The sequence below is a fragment of the Aquarana catesbeiana genome, linkage group LG02 (genome assembly GCF_042186555.1).
Source record: "Aquarana catesbeiana isolate 2022-GZ linkage group LG02, ASM4218655v1, whole genome shotgun sequence".
In the NCBI taxonomy this organism is placed as follows: Eukaryota; Metazoa; Chordata; class Amphibia; order Anura; family Ranidae; genus Aquarana; species Aquarana catesbeiana.
The window spans coordinates 144,283,650-144,300,495 of NC_133325.1; the positions used below are offsets into that span (position 1 = coordinate 144,283,650).

Here is a 16,846-nt window from a genome sequence, read left to right on the forward strand (position 1 = left end):
CCCTGAAACGTACTGTGTAACATTGTGTACGGGTTTCCTTAAACATGCACCCCTTAACTTAGCAGCTGGGAAACCTATTGAGAGCCAAAATGCGCATTGAAATTGTGAGTTTAAAGATGCCCTCCTCCATTCCCTCCCACCAACCGTTAGTCCTGCCAGGCTTATCTTGTGATGCAAGATACTCTCCTACATCCCCTGTCCAGGTCACTCGCCACTGGTTCTTGGTTCAAGAGAGCGCTGATTCCGGGATGTCCTCGCTGAGGGAGGAGCCAGATGATGGCGCCGGTCAGCTGTTGCTGAGCTTGTGAAACCCCTCTCCACAACCCGAATGCGGATATTAATTTGAGAGGCCGGCTCTGTCCGACTTCACCCTCCTACCTACTGGTCTCCCTTGAGCCCTGAGCTACGGTGTCTGAGGAACCTCATCTGGAGGGACATTGTGGTGTGTGCCGTCCGGGGGCATCCCGATGACAGGTGGTGGTTTGCAGCTGTGAGCAGGAGGAACAACGAGAGCTAGGAGCGCTGTTAGTCACCAGTTGGAAGGCAGAAGTAGGAGTGAGAGAGAGCGAGTGTGTGGCGAGGAGTGGAGCCCAGAGAGGGGGTGGGGGGGGGGGGGGTTGTTAAGTGAGAGGAGAGGGATGCGGAGAGGAGTCTCTGGATCCAAGCTAGAGGAAGCGCAAACTGCTCCATGAAAGGGCCGACTCTGACCCCCACCCTCCGGATCTGGGCACCAGACCCCTGCCTACTTCCTGAATTAATCACTGCCCCCAGGACTTGAAGAAGCTGCAGATTGACTAGTAGGAACTGTCTGGAGCTTGAAGGAATCCCTGAACTTTGTACCTGTACCAGTACCTGTTCAAGCAAGTTTCCTGGCACGGGGGGGGGGAAGGTTTAAGTCATGTCTGTGTGGTGTTTGTTTTTTGTTTTTTTGTTTTTGTTGTTTTTTTTTTTTTTTTTTTTTTTGTTTTTTTATGATGTGGATTGGACTGAAACTTAGCCCCAAAGACTATAAGCAGTCTGTGAGAGAGACTGGCTCATAGAAAAGACTGTCTGAAAAGTTTATATGAAACTGGGAAATAGAGGAAGTTTGGCTCAGTGGGGACCCCCCCCCCCCCCCGCCCTTTCCCATACTCTACATATGGCTAGAAGCCTGTATAGGCCTTTATATACACTGTAACTCTTATGTCCCTTATGTCCTCTAAAGGAACGGGGCCTGCGGGACCGGACGGATGGTGAGATCCAGTAAGCTGGGATCCAGGCAGGACTACAATTATTTTTTTTTTTTTTTTGGTGGAGAGTTTTTTCCAGTAGAAGAAAACCACTGAATGCTCCCAATTGCTTCTAAAAGCTACTAAAATGCTACTAACTGCTTTATTTTTATTTTTTTCTTCACGTACTACAAAAATGCTAATGCTCTGAACGGCGTCTAAAAGCTACTAGAAGCTGGGGCAAAAATTTTCCATTCAGCATTTTTTTTTTTTTTTTTTTTTTTTTTTTTTTTGAGCTTATGAAAAACACTAGTGTGCATGGAGCCTAATTCCTAACATTTTGACTAAATTTAACTCCTAAACAGAATTTGACTATAGATATATAGAGAGAGAGAGAGATTTTATTAACTATCTAAAAAGCACAAGATGTATTTTATCATCATTTTACCAACAAATGAGTTGTTGCTGGTCACCTTTTTGGATTTTTTTTTTTATTAAAGGAGAAGTGGCCCAAGATATTAAAATAAATACTTCAGCTGTGGATTTCTTGATTTATTTCCATTACCATGATCCACCACCAAAAAAACCTTGGTTTGGAGCCAATTCACATTTGTCCGGTGCAGCGTCAGTGCAAATTTAAAGAGTCCTGTGTGTTTTTTGAGCACTGCGGGTGTGGTTCAGATGCAAATTCCAGGCATTGCCTTCTATGAGAACGCATCTGAATCGCACATCAGAACCGTTCTAAACAAATTCAATCTGGGAAAAAAAAAAAAAACAGCATGAGGGACTTTTGGGTCTGCTCAGGCAGACTGGTCCCGCCGTCTGCCTGCTCCGCCGTGACAGTTCCTAAATGGCTAAGGGGAGAGACCACCTGGCGACATCACCTGGGGGCACCTCCCCCTGTGATGTCACTGAATGGTGCATGCTTGGTCGGTGACATCTCAGGATCGAGGTGCCCCCAGGTGACGTCGCTGGCATTTCCCTGTTCTGCCTAGTGACATGACAGGGATCCACTGCTCCCTGTCATCGAAAGCAGTGATCTGTCATGTCCTAGGTAGCCCATCCCCCTACAGTTAGAACACACTGAGGGAACACAGTTAACCCCTTGATCACCCCCTAGTGTTTAGCCTCTTCCCTACCAGTGACATTTATACTGTAACCAGTGGCTATTTTTGGCTCTGATCGCTGTATAAATGCCAATGGTCCCAAAATAGTGTCGTGTCAGATCTGTCCACTGCAATGTCGCAGTCACGATAATCACTGATCACCGCCATTAGTAGTAAAAAAAATAAATAAATTTTAATATAAATGCCATAAGTCTATCCCCTATTTTTGTAGACGCTATAACTTTTGTGCAAACCAATCAATATACGCTTATTGTGATATTTTTGGTTAAAAAAAAAATGTAGAATATATATCGGCCTAAACTGAGGAAGAAAGTATATATATTTTTTTTTTATATATTTTTTTGAGGGAATATTTATTATAGCAAAAAGTGAAAAATATTACTTTTTTCCAAAATTGTTGCACTTTTTTTGTTTATAGCACAAAAAATTTAAATCGCAGAGGTAATCAAATACCACCAAACGAAAGCTCCATTTGTGGGAAAAAAAGGACGTCAATTTTGTTTGGGTACAACAACGTACGACCGCGCAGTTGTCAGTTAAAGCGACGCAGTGCCATATAGCAAAAAATGCTTTGGTCATTAAGGGGGTACATTCCTCTGGGGCTGAAATGGTTAAGCTGCACACTTTGGATTTGTAACCTGTTTTTGGAGTTTTGTAGGAATGGGAGATTTGGTGTGGTATCGATGAAACAAAAAGATGAGCTTGCTTTTTTTAAAAATTTATAATTTTCTTTGTAAATCATTGCCTTTATTCCTTTTGAGTATTTTCTTTTACATGTTGGGTGAAAAAGTTGCAGGAAGGGCAGCAGTACTACATTATATTTAATAAATCTTACCACAAAAAAAAAAACAGAAGCTGTGTTTTATGAAAAATGTTTTCAGATGCCTTTTTTACCTTTTTTGATTTTTTTTTTTAAACTTATAGGCTATTCTGCAAGGCTGCCACCTCTTAACCACCCAACAAATCCAGTTTTTTGCCCGGGGGTTTAGTGCCTCTAGGCCAGAACAAGTCCAGGAGCTGCTTAATAAATCCATTGATAGACTTAAATCTAAAATTGGACATACAGAGGGGCATCTGGTTCTCATACTGGACAAGGTGAGTGCTTATCTTTTGTATAAATCTGAATAACTGTTTCCGTTTCCTTATGAATGCACAACATAAGACTAAAGTTACAATGAAGATGTCATGGCCTAATAATGTCTAAGGTACAAATGCATAAGAAGTCCAAAATGATTTATCTTCTACAATTCAGTAAACATGTACTGAGGATTCATAGATCCTGGGTTATAGGCTGGTACCTTTCAGGTTATTGGACATTTGGCAAAGTTTTGAGGACATGCCCCTCAGGTGTCGCTCCTATGGAATCCAGACCTTGGAGACCTATTTGTGGGGTATGTCTACGGTGATGGACAAAGGAACCAGTGATGTGGACAGGTAAGACCAAGTAACCTTGCATCTCTGAACATTACTCTACAAGTCTGAGCCTGTGTTTGGAATGTATTCACTTTACAATGTAAACTTTTAAAACTTGGTGCTAAAATTCAGCCACTCAGAGCTTAGTTTCAGGCGGATGGCCAGGTGTTGTATCACACCACATGTCGCACACTTTATCTAGCGCCTTTATATCTCAGGTGCTTCCTCCTATCCTTTCATCATGAGGACATTGCTACAGTACAATCTACACCTAGGTTGCTGCATACTCCTTCTCAACATACCTTGTAAATTTCCACACCCTACTTCCTGAGTACCCCACAGGTGATTATCCTGACCTGTAGTAGTGTTGGAAACCAGGCAAAAGAGCAAAAGCTCAGGCAAACGTTTACTCTGCCAAGGCCTCGCACAACACTCAATCTCAGAGTGATGAGGCCATAGATAGACCTAAATTCGACCAGTACAATAGGGACCAGACTAATTTTGATCCATGTGTGCCCGCTCCTGCTTTTCAGAAGTTGATCTAATGTTTGACTTCTGTTGAATGGGTTTAGTGAAAAATGTTTCTCGCTTAGCGAGCAGCCACTGATCGGTGTATTCTGAATGCAGTATCAAAATGTCCCAGCAATGAGAAGTCAAGTATGTGTTTTTTTTTCTTTTTTTTTTTTTTTCCCCCAGGCTGCATGCTGAATGAAAACAAAACGATCCATCTATGGCCAGCCTTAGTCTGTCATTCCTACTTTGCTAAAAGCAGGAAAGGTCACTTCCAGAAAGATCTTCTGTTGTACCTGAAAATCCTTCTTTGCCTGGTGCAAAAACGGGTGAATCCCAAAGTTTACTCTGTACCTCACATTCTGGCTTTCTTACAATCAGGACTTCACCAGATCTAGCTTTAACCACCTGGTATCCGCGCTATAGCCGAATGACGGCTACAGCGCGGACCTACATTCCCGGGAGGACGTCATATGACGTCTTCCCCTGTGCACGCTCCCTGCGCGCGCCCTGCAGGGCGCGCGCCGGGCGCGTTGTGATCACCGAGTCACTGAGACTCGGCTGATCACCGATCTGTGTAAGGGGCCGGTCCCGGCCCCTTACCATGTGATCAGCTGTCAGCCAATGACAGCTGATCACATGATGTAAACAAAAGATCGGTAATCGTTTTTTTTTTTTACTCACGCTGACAGCGCGAGTAGAAAAAAAAGCCGATCACCGGATCGGATGTGAGGGACATCGGTCCCCAAGTGGAAGAGGCACATCTGCCTCATCAGTACCCAATAAAAGTGCCACCTAACAGTGCCCACAGTGCCACCTAACAGTGCCACCTAACAGTGCCCACAGTGCCACCTAACAGTGCCCACAAGTGCCACCTATCAGTGCCCACAAGTGCCACCTATCAATGCCCACCTGTAGTGCCAATCAGTGCCACCTGCCAGTGCTGCCCATCACTGCCACCCATCAGTGCCCATCACTGCCACCCATCAGTGCCCATCACTGCCGCCTATCAGTGCCCATCACTGCCGCCTCATCAGCGTACATCAATGAAGGAGAAAAATTACCCGTTTAAAATTTTTTAAAACAAAATATAAAAAAATAAACTTTTTTTTTAAAAAAAAATCAGTTTTTAAATTTTTTTTAATAAAAAGTAAAAACCGCAGAGGTGATCAAATACCACCAAAAGAAAGCTCTATTTGTGGTGAAAAAATGATAAAAATTTCATTTGGGTACAGTGTTGTATGACCGCGCAATTGTCATTCAAAGTGCGTCAGCGCCGAAAGCTGAAAATTGGTCTGGATACGAGGGGGGTTTAAGTGCCCGGTAAGCAAGTGGTTAAAGAAGTAGAGCCAAAGCTCATTTGGCTGTACTTTGGATCACAGGTGTGCAGTTTGTTCTGGCCGGTCCAGGCCTTCAGTTTGTTTCCAGGCCTGGGAAAGATCACGACCATACGGTCGGGATCCGCTGATATGCCTGGACTGTCACCCGACACAGCCTCTGCTGTGAGAAGAACCAAGCGATCGGCATTGTTTGATTCCTCAGTTCTCAGTGTTGGTGCATCAACCTAGGTTAGTATGATTTCAAGAGAATTTTTTTTTTCCCCATATTTCTCTTTTAAGCACGATAAAATGACAGGTTTCGGCTTAAGCCGTTATTTTTCAAAAACCCTCTGACCTTGCTTACCCTTAACCAAATATTTATTCAAGGTGTACCTCAGATCAAGCCCCCCCCCCCCCCTTACAGCACTGCGTTTTTTCCTTTTGGACTTCTGTCTGGTTCTCTCTGCCCCTTGAACCCATCAAGGAAATCCCCCTTAGATGATTTCTCCCTTGGTTTCTATCATGTCTGTCAAACCTGTCTCAGAATTAGTGGCTCTTTCATTAGTTAGCCAAATCTTCATTCTGCACAAAGACAAAGTAGCCTTGCACCAAAGACCATCTTTTCTTAAGGTGGTATCAGTCTTCCACCTCAGTGAAGACATAGTCCTGCCATCTTTGTTCCCTTTTTTAAAACGCCCAAAGGAAATTACTCTTTACTGCCTGGATGCGGTTGGAGTCATCAGTCTACCTCCAAGAAAACGGCTTCTATCAGGAAAACTGACCCCTGTTTGTCTTGCCTTCAAGACCTCTCAACTCCACCTTCGCTAGATGAATAGGAAAACTCATCACCAAAGCTTACACTTAGCAATAAAACTCCTATTTACGTGCTTACTCCACCAGGATGGATGGGTGTTTCCTGAGCATTCTGGCAACAGCCCCCTGTTGCCCAGCTTTGTAAGGCTGTTACTTGGTCCTCTGTTCATTCCTTGCCAAGGTTCTACCAGGTGGATGTCTAATCTTCGGCAGTTTTCCACTGCAAGGTTCAAGTGCACTCTGAAGTTAGATTGGTTGACCCTTGTCGGGCCAATTGGCACAGTTCTATTTGGTTAGTTGCTGCTCATCCTTATTACATTGGTATGTCCCTATGGATACTGTGTCCTGTAATGTATGATTCGGATAAAAGGAATTGACTTGCCTCTAGATTCTGTATCTTGGTGTACCTTACAGGACACCTTGCCTTCTATTCCTGGGTTACTCTATATTGCTTGCTACAAAACTGAGGACTCTCAGAATGGAGTAGGATTATAGAAGTGATGCCCAGTGGGTATATCCTCCAAGCTTTGCTAGTGTCCAATCACCTGAAGGTACCAGCCTATATCCCAGGGTCTATGAATTATCAGCCTGTGTCCTGTACTGTACTCAAAGATATGGAATTTAAAGGCAATTCAAAATGACCTTTTTATTGTGTTTTTGACAAAGTACTTAAAATGTAAGCCAATGCGTTTCGGGGATCTCCCTTTAGGCTGATTGAACCAGCTGCTGAAGCTTGCTCAAATTCGAATCCAAAGTATTTTTAAAGGTGAAGTTTCTCTTTGTGATAATAAATGCAAATATTTTTGTTGGAAAAAAATATGCATTTATTTCTCCCAAATCGCCTTTCAGGACGGCACCAGGAGAGAGAGCATAGCTCTGCCTACTTTCCAGGGAAACAGTCTTTAAAATCCCTCCTCTTCCCCCATGGCCTCAGTTATTGTGTTTCCTCCGCCATGGTGTAAGTGCTCCAGGGAACCAAGTAGGATGGCTGCGGTCTCTTCAGGTGACCTCTAGGTTTTTTTCAGGCACCCCTCCCCCTCCAGAGATACAAAAATTCGCCCGTGGGACTTTAAATGAAGTGTCCATGGTGATCACAGAAAAATAACGAGTATAGAAATGACAAAATTTATTATGATAAATAACATCCAGTACAAGTTATGAACATCGGTGACACATGCATAAGAACAGCAGCATGATAAATGGTCCCATAAACATAACCATCATGACATAACATCAAAATATAAAAAGTATAAAAAGTACAGATATACATGCTACATCTCTAACCCCACGCGTTTCGCGAGCTCTCCTCGCATCATCAAGGGCTGATGTGTATATCTGATATCTGTAATAAACAGGTAAAGAGTATATTGAAGTATAGGTTATGGTAGGACAACAACATGAAGCCAGAGTAAGTAAACCAATACCCACTTGTCAGGCATAGGACCCCGAGGAGGTGGCCCCCAGACGGGGGGCAGCGGGGATACATCTCCCCCGGGAGCTGAGGGGGGGGAGACCACCAAATGGACGTCCAGGATCAGGCAAAGGGCAGGCAGGGCAGTTGAAAAGAAGAGAGGGATAGACCCGACTGTCACCCAGGATGGTTGCAGAGTGTATTCACTATAATAAAATAAATAGCAAAAATGTATATGTATCTAAGATAGTGGCGATAACCATATCTAAGGAAAATGGTAATGGTATGCTTGAATATGAAGAATACAGGGTGTTCAGCAGAGCAAGAGGGAAAACAGAAGAACAAGAAGCGAAGGCAGAGAAGTGGTGAGATAAATGTGAACCCAAGTGTTACCCATGGACCTAGCAGGGCATACTCCATGTCATAGCATATATAAATGTGTATAAATATATTGGGATGGTGAATGACACAGTCTCCCAAGTAACCCATGAGTCCTAAATGACATGAATACCATAATAAAATACATAAATATATATATTGTATGACTGGGGTTGTTAATGTCGCACTGTAGTAGAAATGTAGTATAGTAAACTAAGGTACAGGGAATGCAGGAGTGTCCTGCAAGGCATGGGGAAATGTGGTATGGGAAGAAAATGCATGTGAGGAAAGAAGTGAAGAAATAGTGAAGGGAAAAAGGAAAGGGGGAGAGAGAGAGAGGAAAGAAAGCAGAAAGAGGAAAAGACAGCAAAGAAAAAGAAGAGCAAGGAAAAAATACAGAGAAGAGAAAAAAAAAAAAAAGAGCAGCAGAAGCAGGCACCGGCCAGGCCCGGCTAGGCTGTATGTTTGGTTATCGGCTATCTTTCCCTGGGGGGGGGAGCATGCGACTACAGGGCCAATGGTGACGGCGCTCTGGCTTCGCAGTCCTGATAGGGAGTCTGTTGGGAGCAGCTGGTCTAATACACTTTCAGGGGTCCCTCGTTCCTCCCCGGTTGTCCTAGATGGGGGGTTTGTCTCACTTAAGGATATGTTATCTCCCTGCAGGTTGGGTGATGTGGTTCTGTGTGTTTTATTTTTAGGTCAAGACATCAGCAAAAGCTGAATGCTGGTTAGAAAAACGTTTTAAATGGCACGTGGCGGCTGGTACGTCGAGAAAAGACTTACTGGAGTCCTTTCCACTTATTTTGAATGCGGTGAAGTATATGACTGTCGCATCTGCAGAATCAGTCAAAATGTAAGGTCCTCAGCACTAGTCAACTCGGCTAGATGGGCTATCTGGCTAAAAGCTCGGACAGAGGATACAGTATCCAAGATTAAGTTGTGCGGCTTACCCTGTGCGAGTGACTTCCTTTTTGGCCGAGACCTGGAAATGGTTCTGGATAGAACTGCCAACAGAAAGCCTTCCCCCTCTAAGAGGAAACTGCCTCCTAAGAAGAATTTACGTGCTGTTCCACAGTCCCAGAGAGGTAGAGACCAGAAGAACAGGTGGTCCTCTCAGAGGGGCACGAGAAGGGGCGGGGTACTCTTCAGGCCCCCGGATCAGCCTGCCAAGAGTAAGTGGCAATCTCTTCCCAGTGGGAGAAAGGTTCTTTCCTCCCACAGTAGGAGAGAACAACCTCAAGTCCTTTCATCATCGCGCACAGTTACAGCTTGGAATTCTCTGAGACCTCTCCAAGCAGATATTACATCACCAATCTTCCAAAAGACAAAGGGGAAGCTTTTGCAATGACCAACCTCCTTCAGGATCTGATACACAAGAAGTCATTATCCAAGTCCCCAAAGATCAGGAAGGATGAGGTTTCTACTCGCACATCTTCCTGGTGAAGAAACCTTCTGGGAAGTATCGACTGATCCTAAATCTAAAGATTTTGAACAAATCAATACGGTACAAGCACTTCTGGATGGACACAATTTATTCAGTAACAAAGTTATTGTCCCCAAGGTGCTTTATGGCATCTCCTGGATCTGAGGGACATTTATCTACATGTCTCGATAGCCCAAACTTCTCTGAAATTTCTCCAACTCGCTGTCAACCTGGAGAGTTTGCTATGGCATCTCCAATTCAGAGCGCTACCCTTCGGCCTGCCATCCTCCCCCAGAGTTTTCACAAAGGTGAGGGCAGAAACGCTGGAGCCACTGAAATTAAAGGGGACATCTATTGTACCTTACCTAGACGAACTGTTACGCTTTGCAGATTCCAAGGGTCAGGTGTTGACGAACCTACAGGAGACTTAGACTTGCCTCAAGCTTAGGATGGCTCCTAAATTTAGAGAAATACAATCTGTCCCCAGCACAAGTGTGGTTTTTGGGGTACACCATAAACTCGGTGCTTCGGAAGATTTTTCTCCCACAGGAGAAGGTAGAAAAAACTCAGTCCGCTGTAAAACCGATCCAATCCAACCTCAAGATGACAGTACGGACGGCAATGGCAGTCTTGTGACTGCTCACCGCATCTATACCTCCCATACAATGGGCCAGGCTACATTCTCACCCTCTCCAGATGGACATCCTGCAGAAGTGGTCACACCAAGAACCTCTAGAGAAACAGATCAAGATTGCCTCGAATGTAAGGAGGGCTCTCTGGTGGTGGCGAGATCTGGTGAATCTGACAGAGGGCCTCTTCTGGGCTTTCCCTCTGGGCAAACGTCTGACGGATGCAAGCGCTTGGGGTTGGGGAGCCCACCTAGACGGCCAACCGCGCAAGGGTCCTGTTCCAAAATGGAGGCCCGGAAGTCATACTGGCGGGAACCGAAGCCCATTTTTCTAGGCCTCTTGTACTTTCAGCAAATAGGGGACCACACATTACAGGTCCTTTCAGACAATACAACGGCAGTGGCCTATGTGTTGAAACGGGGTGGGCTAGGAGCAAGGGCCTCTTAGAATTGGCCAGGCAGTTGCTTACCTGGGCTGAACGGAACATAGCTTTGCTAATGGCAATCCACCTAAAGGGGTCCCAGAACCTCCTAGCAGATCTCCTAAGCAGAAGGAAACTATTGGAAGCAGAATGGAGTCTGAACCAGGAAGTCTTCCTGATGGTCACCGAGTCCTGGGGTCATCCTCAGGTAGACCTATTTGCAGACCAGCAGAGCGCAAAAGTGCTGTGTTTCTTTTCACTTCACAGGGAAAATCGGGCCATAGGACTAGATGCTTTCGGCCATCTTTGGGACTACTATTTTTGCTACACTATCCCCCCCCCATTCCAACTGATTCTGCTGGTCCTCAGGAAATTCAGTGAAGAGAGCACGGATTTGATCCTGGTCGCACCCTTCTGGCTGAAAAGACCATGGTTTGTGACACTGCTAAATCTAGCTGTGAAGCCCCTATGGAAACTACCACCCAGGAAGGGCTTGTTAGCACGGGGCACTGAGCCATCCGGAAACTGATCTTCTGCAGTTGACAGCCTGGTTTCTGAGGAGGATCTCCTAAGGGCCAAAGGTCTGTTGGAGAAGCTTGTGGCCACCCTTCTCTCTAGTAGAAAAGAGGTGACGTGCGCTATCTACATGAAAGTATGGAAGAAATTTAATTCCTTGTGCTCTACTTGGGGTCTCCAGGTCAAGAATACAATTTCAGTTTTGGAATTCCTCCATGATGGAATGGAAAAAGGGGCTGGCAGCCAGCACCCTAAAAACCCAGATGGCTGCTCTTTCAGTTTAAAAAAAAAAAAAAAAAATTATCGCAAGTGATTACTAGATTTTTCAGGTCCGTGGCATGAAATGGGTCAGTGGCCCTTAAAATTTTTCCCAGATGGGATTTATCTATTGTGTTGCAAGGGTTCAAAGAGGCTTCTTTCGAACCCCCTAGAAGAGGCGTCCCTAATGAATTTATTCCCAAAGACAATTTTTTTTGGTGGCTATCATCATCATGATGGATTGCTACATCTTTTCATCGTACGTAGGGAAATAGTACTACCCACCTTTTCAGCCCCAGCCAATCCAAGAAAGGAAGCTTTCCATACACTGGATGTAAGATGCCTGTTACAATACCTAACCGTGACTAAAATGTTTAGGAAGTCAAATGCACTTTTTCTCCAGTCATCTTCCAGGATAGCACACCTGCGATGACGAGTCCCACCTGACAGGAAACGCAATCAACAACAAGGTTTAAAAGGCCCCTCCCTTCCTCTGTCCGTCAGTTATTGATTGTGTTTCCCACAGGATGGCAGCGAAACAGGGACCTTGCATCCCACTCTCTTCTCCTACCTGATGGTGGCTGATGGCTTCGGAGGGGCCGCTGGAGTATCTCCCTTTTTTGGGGGATGAAATCCCTCATGCACGGCGTCCTGGATGACGAGGTGCCAAGGGATCTCACACCTGCCGCTGTGTGGAGTCGGCGTCGCTCAGCGGTGAGTGCGCGTGGACGGCACGCTTGTATAACGTCATTTTCGCCGTTCTGGGCTATGGCAAAATGGTGGCTAACAGCGCGGCAGGCTCACATAAAGGCGGTAATGGAGCGGGGGTCCGTGGTCCAAAGCTTTCTTACCTGGTTGGTCGAACCGCTAGAGGGATGGAGGAGAACGGACCAAACTTGGCAGCTTCAGAGACCCCGCCCCCACAGGGTACCCCAAGAGGGTAAAAGCTAACATGGGGTGTTTGTGTTTGTTTTTTTTTTGTTTTTTTTTTTTTTGTGGTTGTGTTTTTGTGGTTGTGTTTTTGTGGTTGTTTTTTGTGGTTGTGTTTTTGTTTAATTTTTAAATTTTTTTTGTTTTTTCGGAGACTGAATGCCCTGCTCGGGGGGACGGCCAGTAGGTCTAGGAAAGCCACAGCTAAATCTAAGCATTGTGGTAATTGTAATGAGAAACTCCCGCCAGACCACACTAAACCCTTTTGCTTCAGATGCATTTATAGGTTGGCAGGAAAAGAGTCTGCGCAAGCTATGAAGGAGTGCCGGGCGCTACAGGCTGAGATGCTGGCGACACTCCAGTGCTTCAGGGCTACTGTTGAGAAGTGGCAGAAAGCCCCTTCCACTAGGGAGAGCTCCCCCTCGCAGGATGGGACCTCAGCAAGTTATACTGGGGGGTCCCAGGGATTGGCCCCCTATTCCGACGAGGTAGAGGCAGAGGCCTCGGACCTGAACTCTCGCGAAGGAGAGGATTCGGACCAAGATAGTCAGTCAGCCTGAGACTAGACCTGGAGGCCATCTCTTTGCAGCCGAAGACATGGAGGGTCTCCTCAAAGCAATCTATACCTCCTGAGCGTATTCAGATGCCAGCTACTCAGGTCTCGGCACAGGATAAACTATACAGGGGACTCGGCAAACCTCAGGCCAAGTCTTTTCCAGTGCACCAGTCTCTTAAGGATATTATCCTAAAAGAATGTAAAGATGCTTCATTAGCACAAGTATCCCAACGTTCGGATATCTCCTTTGAAGATTCCGGAAATATCCGGGATCAGATGGATAAGAGGTCGGAAACCCTATTATGCAGGGCCTGGGATGCCAACGCTGCAGCTATGGATCCAGCAGTGGCTTTCGCTTGTGTCGCCAGGAATGCAGATGCATGGGTCGGCCGGTTGTTGGACCATGTTGCGCGTGTAAACAAATCTAAGGAGGTGTTAGATTCTTTGGAAGTTATTGGTAAGGCAGTGGCCTACCTGGCAGACGCGGCAGTAGAAACAATTAGAACGACTGCCAAATCAGCAACCCTTCTAAATTCTGCTAGAAGAGCCCTTTGGGTAAAAACATGGGATGGAAATTTTACTTCTAAGTCGCACCTCTGTGGGATACCCTTTGAGGGCTCTTTGCTCTTCGGTTTAGGCCTAGAACAAGCGCTATCCCAATCGTCAGATAAAGGCAAAAAATTCCCAACAAAACCCAAGAAGGATGGGGGGGAAAAAGTTTTGTCGAAGCGTCTTCCAGGACAGCCCATGAGACCTAGGGCTCCTCCTACCAGGACAGTTAACACGTTACCCCACCAGATAAAAGGGCGGTCCCCCAGGCCCCATGTCAGTTATTAGTGTTTCCTCCGGACGGGGGTAACATGTTCCTGGAACCTGGTCTCATGAGCAGGGGCTCTGTTATGGCCATTAGGGGGCATATCGTTAACTTTCTCCTCTGCCAGAAGCAGCACTCCGCTGAGGAGGTTGGTTGTGCAGCTGTCTCCTGTTTCTCAGTGCCTGGAGAGGGCCAGGACCGGGATGGTGTCAGCTCCCAAGCGCTCTGCTGAGTTATGCACTTTAAGGCAGCGGTATCCTTTCCTCACCGACAGCATGGCTGGTTTGTGTGAGGAAAAGCAGGAAGCTGCGGTGCTTGAGGGGGCGGAGCTTCTGCGCTTCAAGCTGGCCCCACAGGAAGTGCGGAGGGTAGGTCACTTCCAGGGCATATGACGTCCTCGTCTGGTGCTGGAGACGCTGGTTCCAGTCTCCTTAAAGGGCGCGAACAGGAGACGCTGGCCGCTGGTGTCTTATTGTTGGAAGCACCAGGCTGTGGAAAGCCAAAAAGGGGGCAGGATGGACCAGTCTACAGTTCCTGCACAGGCAGTAGAGGCGGTGCCCAACACCAGCACCTCATAGGTAAGTCTGAAGTGTTGTCACTCTTTTGCTATCCCTGTGAGTGTTCCCTCCCCCTCCCCTCTCTGTAGTAGTGGGTTTTAACGAGCCCCTTGCTCGCTCAGTTCCACTCTCCCGACACTCCTCTGCTGCTATAGAATCAGACTGCAGATCGCAACATCTGGAGGGGAGAACTTTTCCCTGGTGTCGCTGCTCACAGGCTAGCTCTTCCTTCCAGAGTTAACAGCGGATAGAATCAAACCATCCTAGCAGGACCTGCTCTGATACTGGTCCTCTGTGCTGTATCTCCTTTTCTCGCAACCTCCTTCTGAATTCCTCATCCATGGTGGCTGGTATCTCTCTCCTCTCCTGCTATCCTGCTACCTTGGATCCGGGTGATGGTTTGGATGTGTTCATGGCAAGGAAGCACGATCCCACCATTCCCTCCACGGCTCTCAAGTAAGTCTTTCAGCGTGGCTCTCCTGCAGGCTGGTTTGGAGTGTCCCAGTAACTGGAGAGCAAATCTCAAGGCTGCCAACCAATGCAACAAGCCCCTTGCTTGCTCAGTTCCACTCTCCCAACACTCCTTTGCTGCTATAGAATCAGACTGCAGATCGCAACATCTGATTGTTCGGTCATCCGATGCTCGGGGACTAGAACTACAGCTCTGTGCCGTTCTAGTCCAGTTGTGATAGCTCAGAACAAACACCAGGCAGGCTGTATGTAAGTTCAACCAGGAATCTCACTTTATTGCAAAATACAGGCTTTTATACCCTAAAAGTGGAGGTGCAGACCTCCTGCTCATATTACTCTAACAATACAACTGTAACCTAATTAACCTAATTAACATGAACTAATTAATCCCTTTAGACAGCCTAGATGACTCAGACATGACTTTTAGGCCAGACTGGCCGTCTTGTAGTTCAGAAAATCCAATCAACATTATCACAATCAACATAGACTCTTCACACAATAGCAGAGTTAATTAACACAAATAACCATGGGGATCTAATGACTCTTAGATCCCATAGTAGACTTATTTACAATACACATTTTAGCAGACAATAGACAGACAGGTGTTGGAGTTTACATCAACATCTCCTAACAGTATCTGTCCCAGCATTATGAATTGGCCACTATTCCAATATGGCAAATCCAGGGTCCCCAGAGTCTGTGTGTCCTGGGGGACCAGGACCCGAATCCACAGTAATACCACCTCAAGGGTGCCCAGGCATACAGCTCACAAAGAGCACCGTTCCCCCTAAATGCAAGGGCCCCCGATCGATCGGCAAGAGGCTAGCATACAGTCCCCTCCAAGTCTCTTTCCCGGCTAGGTCTGTCACATGGGTTATGGGGACACATTTCTCTCCCTCCTGCACGTGGTGTTTTGGAGTGTCAGGGTGTCTGAGTCTCATTATGGGTCTTTTTTTTTTTTTTTTTGTCTTGCAGACCAAGACCCAGGACAGGCACAGCCACCTAAAAGGAAATGTGCAGTGTGCGCGAACAAATTAAGCTCCTCTTGGAGCAAAGCGGTTTGTCGCAGCTGTATAGAAGGCCTTATAAAAGATGACTCGGTTGCCTCTTGCCAGAAGATGCTAACTTCTGTTAGAGATGGGCTTGCGTCCACCTTCAGTTCCTTTTAGAACACTTATTGACAAGCTCCAGATGAGAGTCCGTCTTCACAGAAGACGTCGGTCAGCACTCCGCAGCAGGCAGAGAGTGAGGACTCTGAGGCTGAGGTCAGATCTACCCGTTCTTCTCCAGAAGAATCGGGGTCAGATATAGAGTCCAGGGATAGAAAATCCACTCGGGGTCTAGATTTAAGTTATCTGTAGAGGATGTGGATGACTTATTGAAGGCTGTCTATACTACTCTTGAATTGAAAGAGGAGGAGGTTCAGTTATCCAAACACGATCTTGTGTGTAAAGGATTGCATAAGAAGAAATCAAGAGTTTTTCCAGTTCATAGTTCTTTGATTGATACTATCAAACTGGAATAGGATAATCCTGAGAGAAAACCATTCTTCTCTAATAACCTATAAAGAAGGTTTCCTTTTGATGACACTGCGCAGCCGTGGAATAAGAATCCCAGGTTGGACGTGCCTCGTTCAAAGGTTTCATAAAACTCGGACCTATCATTCGATGATATGGGCAGATTAAGGATCCAATGGACAAGAGAGGGGATATCCTTCTCCACAGAGCTTGGGACTCAGCGGTTGGGAACCTCAAACCAGCTCTGGCCTCCACTTCTGTGGCCAGAAATCTGGAGGTTTGGTTGACTCAGATCCAGATGCATCTGTCAGCAAGTACCTCCAGAGAACAGATTTTGTAGTCTTTTTCCTCTCCTCTTTCAGGCAGTAGGATTTCAAGCCACAGTGACTTGCGTTCCCCGGTGGGAGGAAGATTGAGGGGCTTCATTCCACAGTGGGCAGCAGTCACTTCAAACCCCTTCATCCTGGATCTAGTGACCAACGGGTACAGGCTGGAATTTGCCCACCAACCACCAGAGCGGTTATTGGTCACCTTTCCTCCCCAAGATCGAGAGAAAGCGAAGGCTCTGGGTCTCC

The 16,846-nt window shown here is 46.2% G+C and overlaps 1 protein-coding gene across 2 annotated transcripts in view; it reads left to right on the forward strand.

The window, feature by feature from the left end:
* The window catches only part of ESPL1 (extra spindle pole bodies like 1, separase), a 109,990-nt gene that overhangs the window by 74,424 nt on the left and 18,720 nt on the right, over positions 1-16,846 (forward strand). For both annotated transcript variants that reach the window (XM_073613584.1, XM_073613585.1), the window contains exon 26: positions 3,260-3,430. In XM_073613584.1, the coding sequence (XP_073469685.1) occupies positions 3,260-3,430 (171 nt within the window). The remainder of the gene's footprint in view (positions 1-3,259; positions 3,431-16,846) is intronic.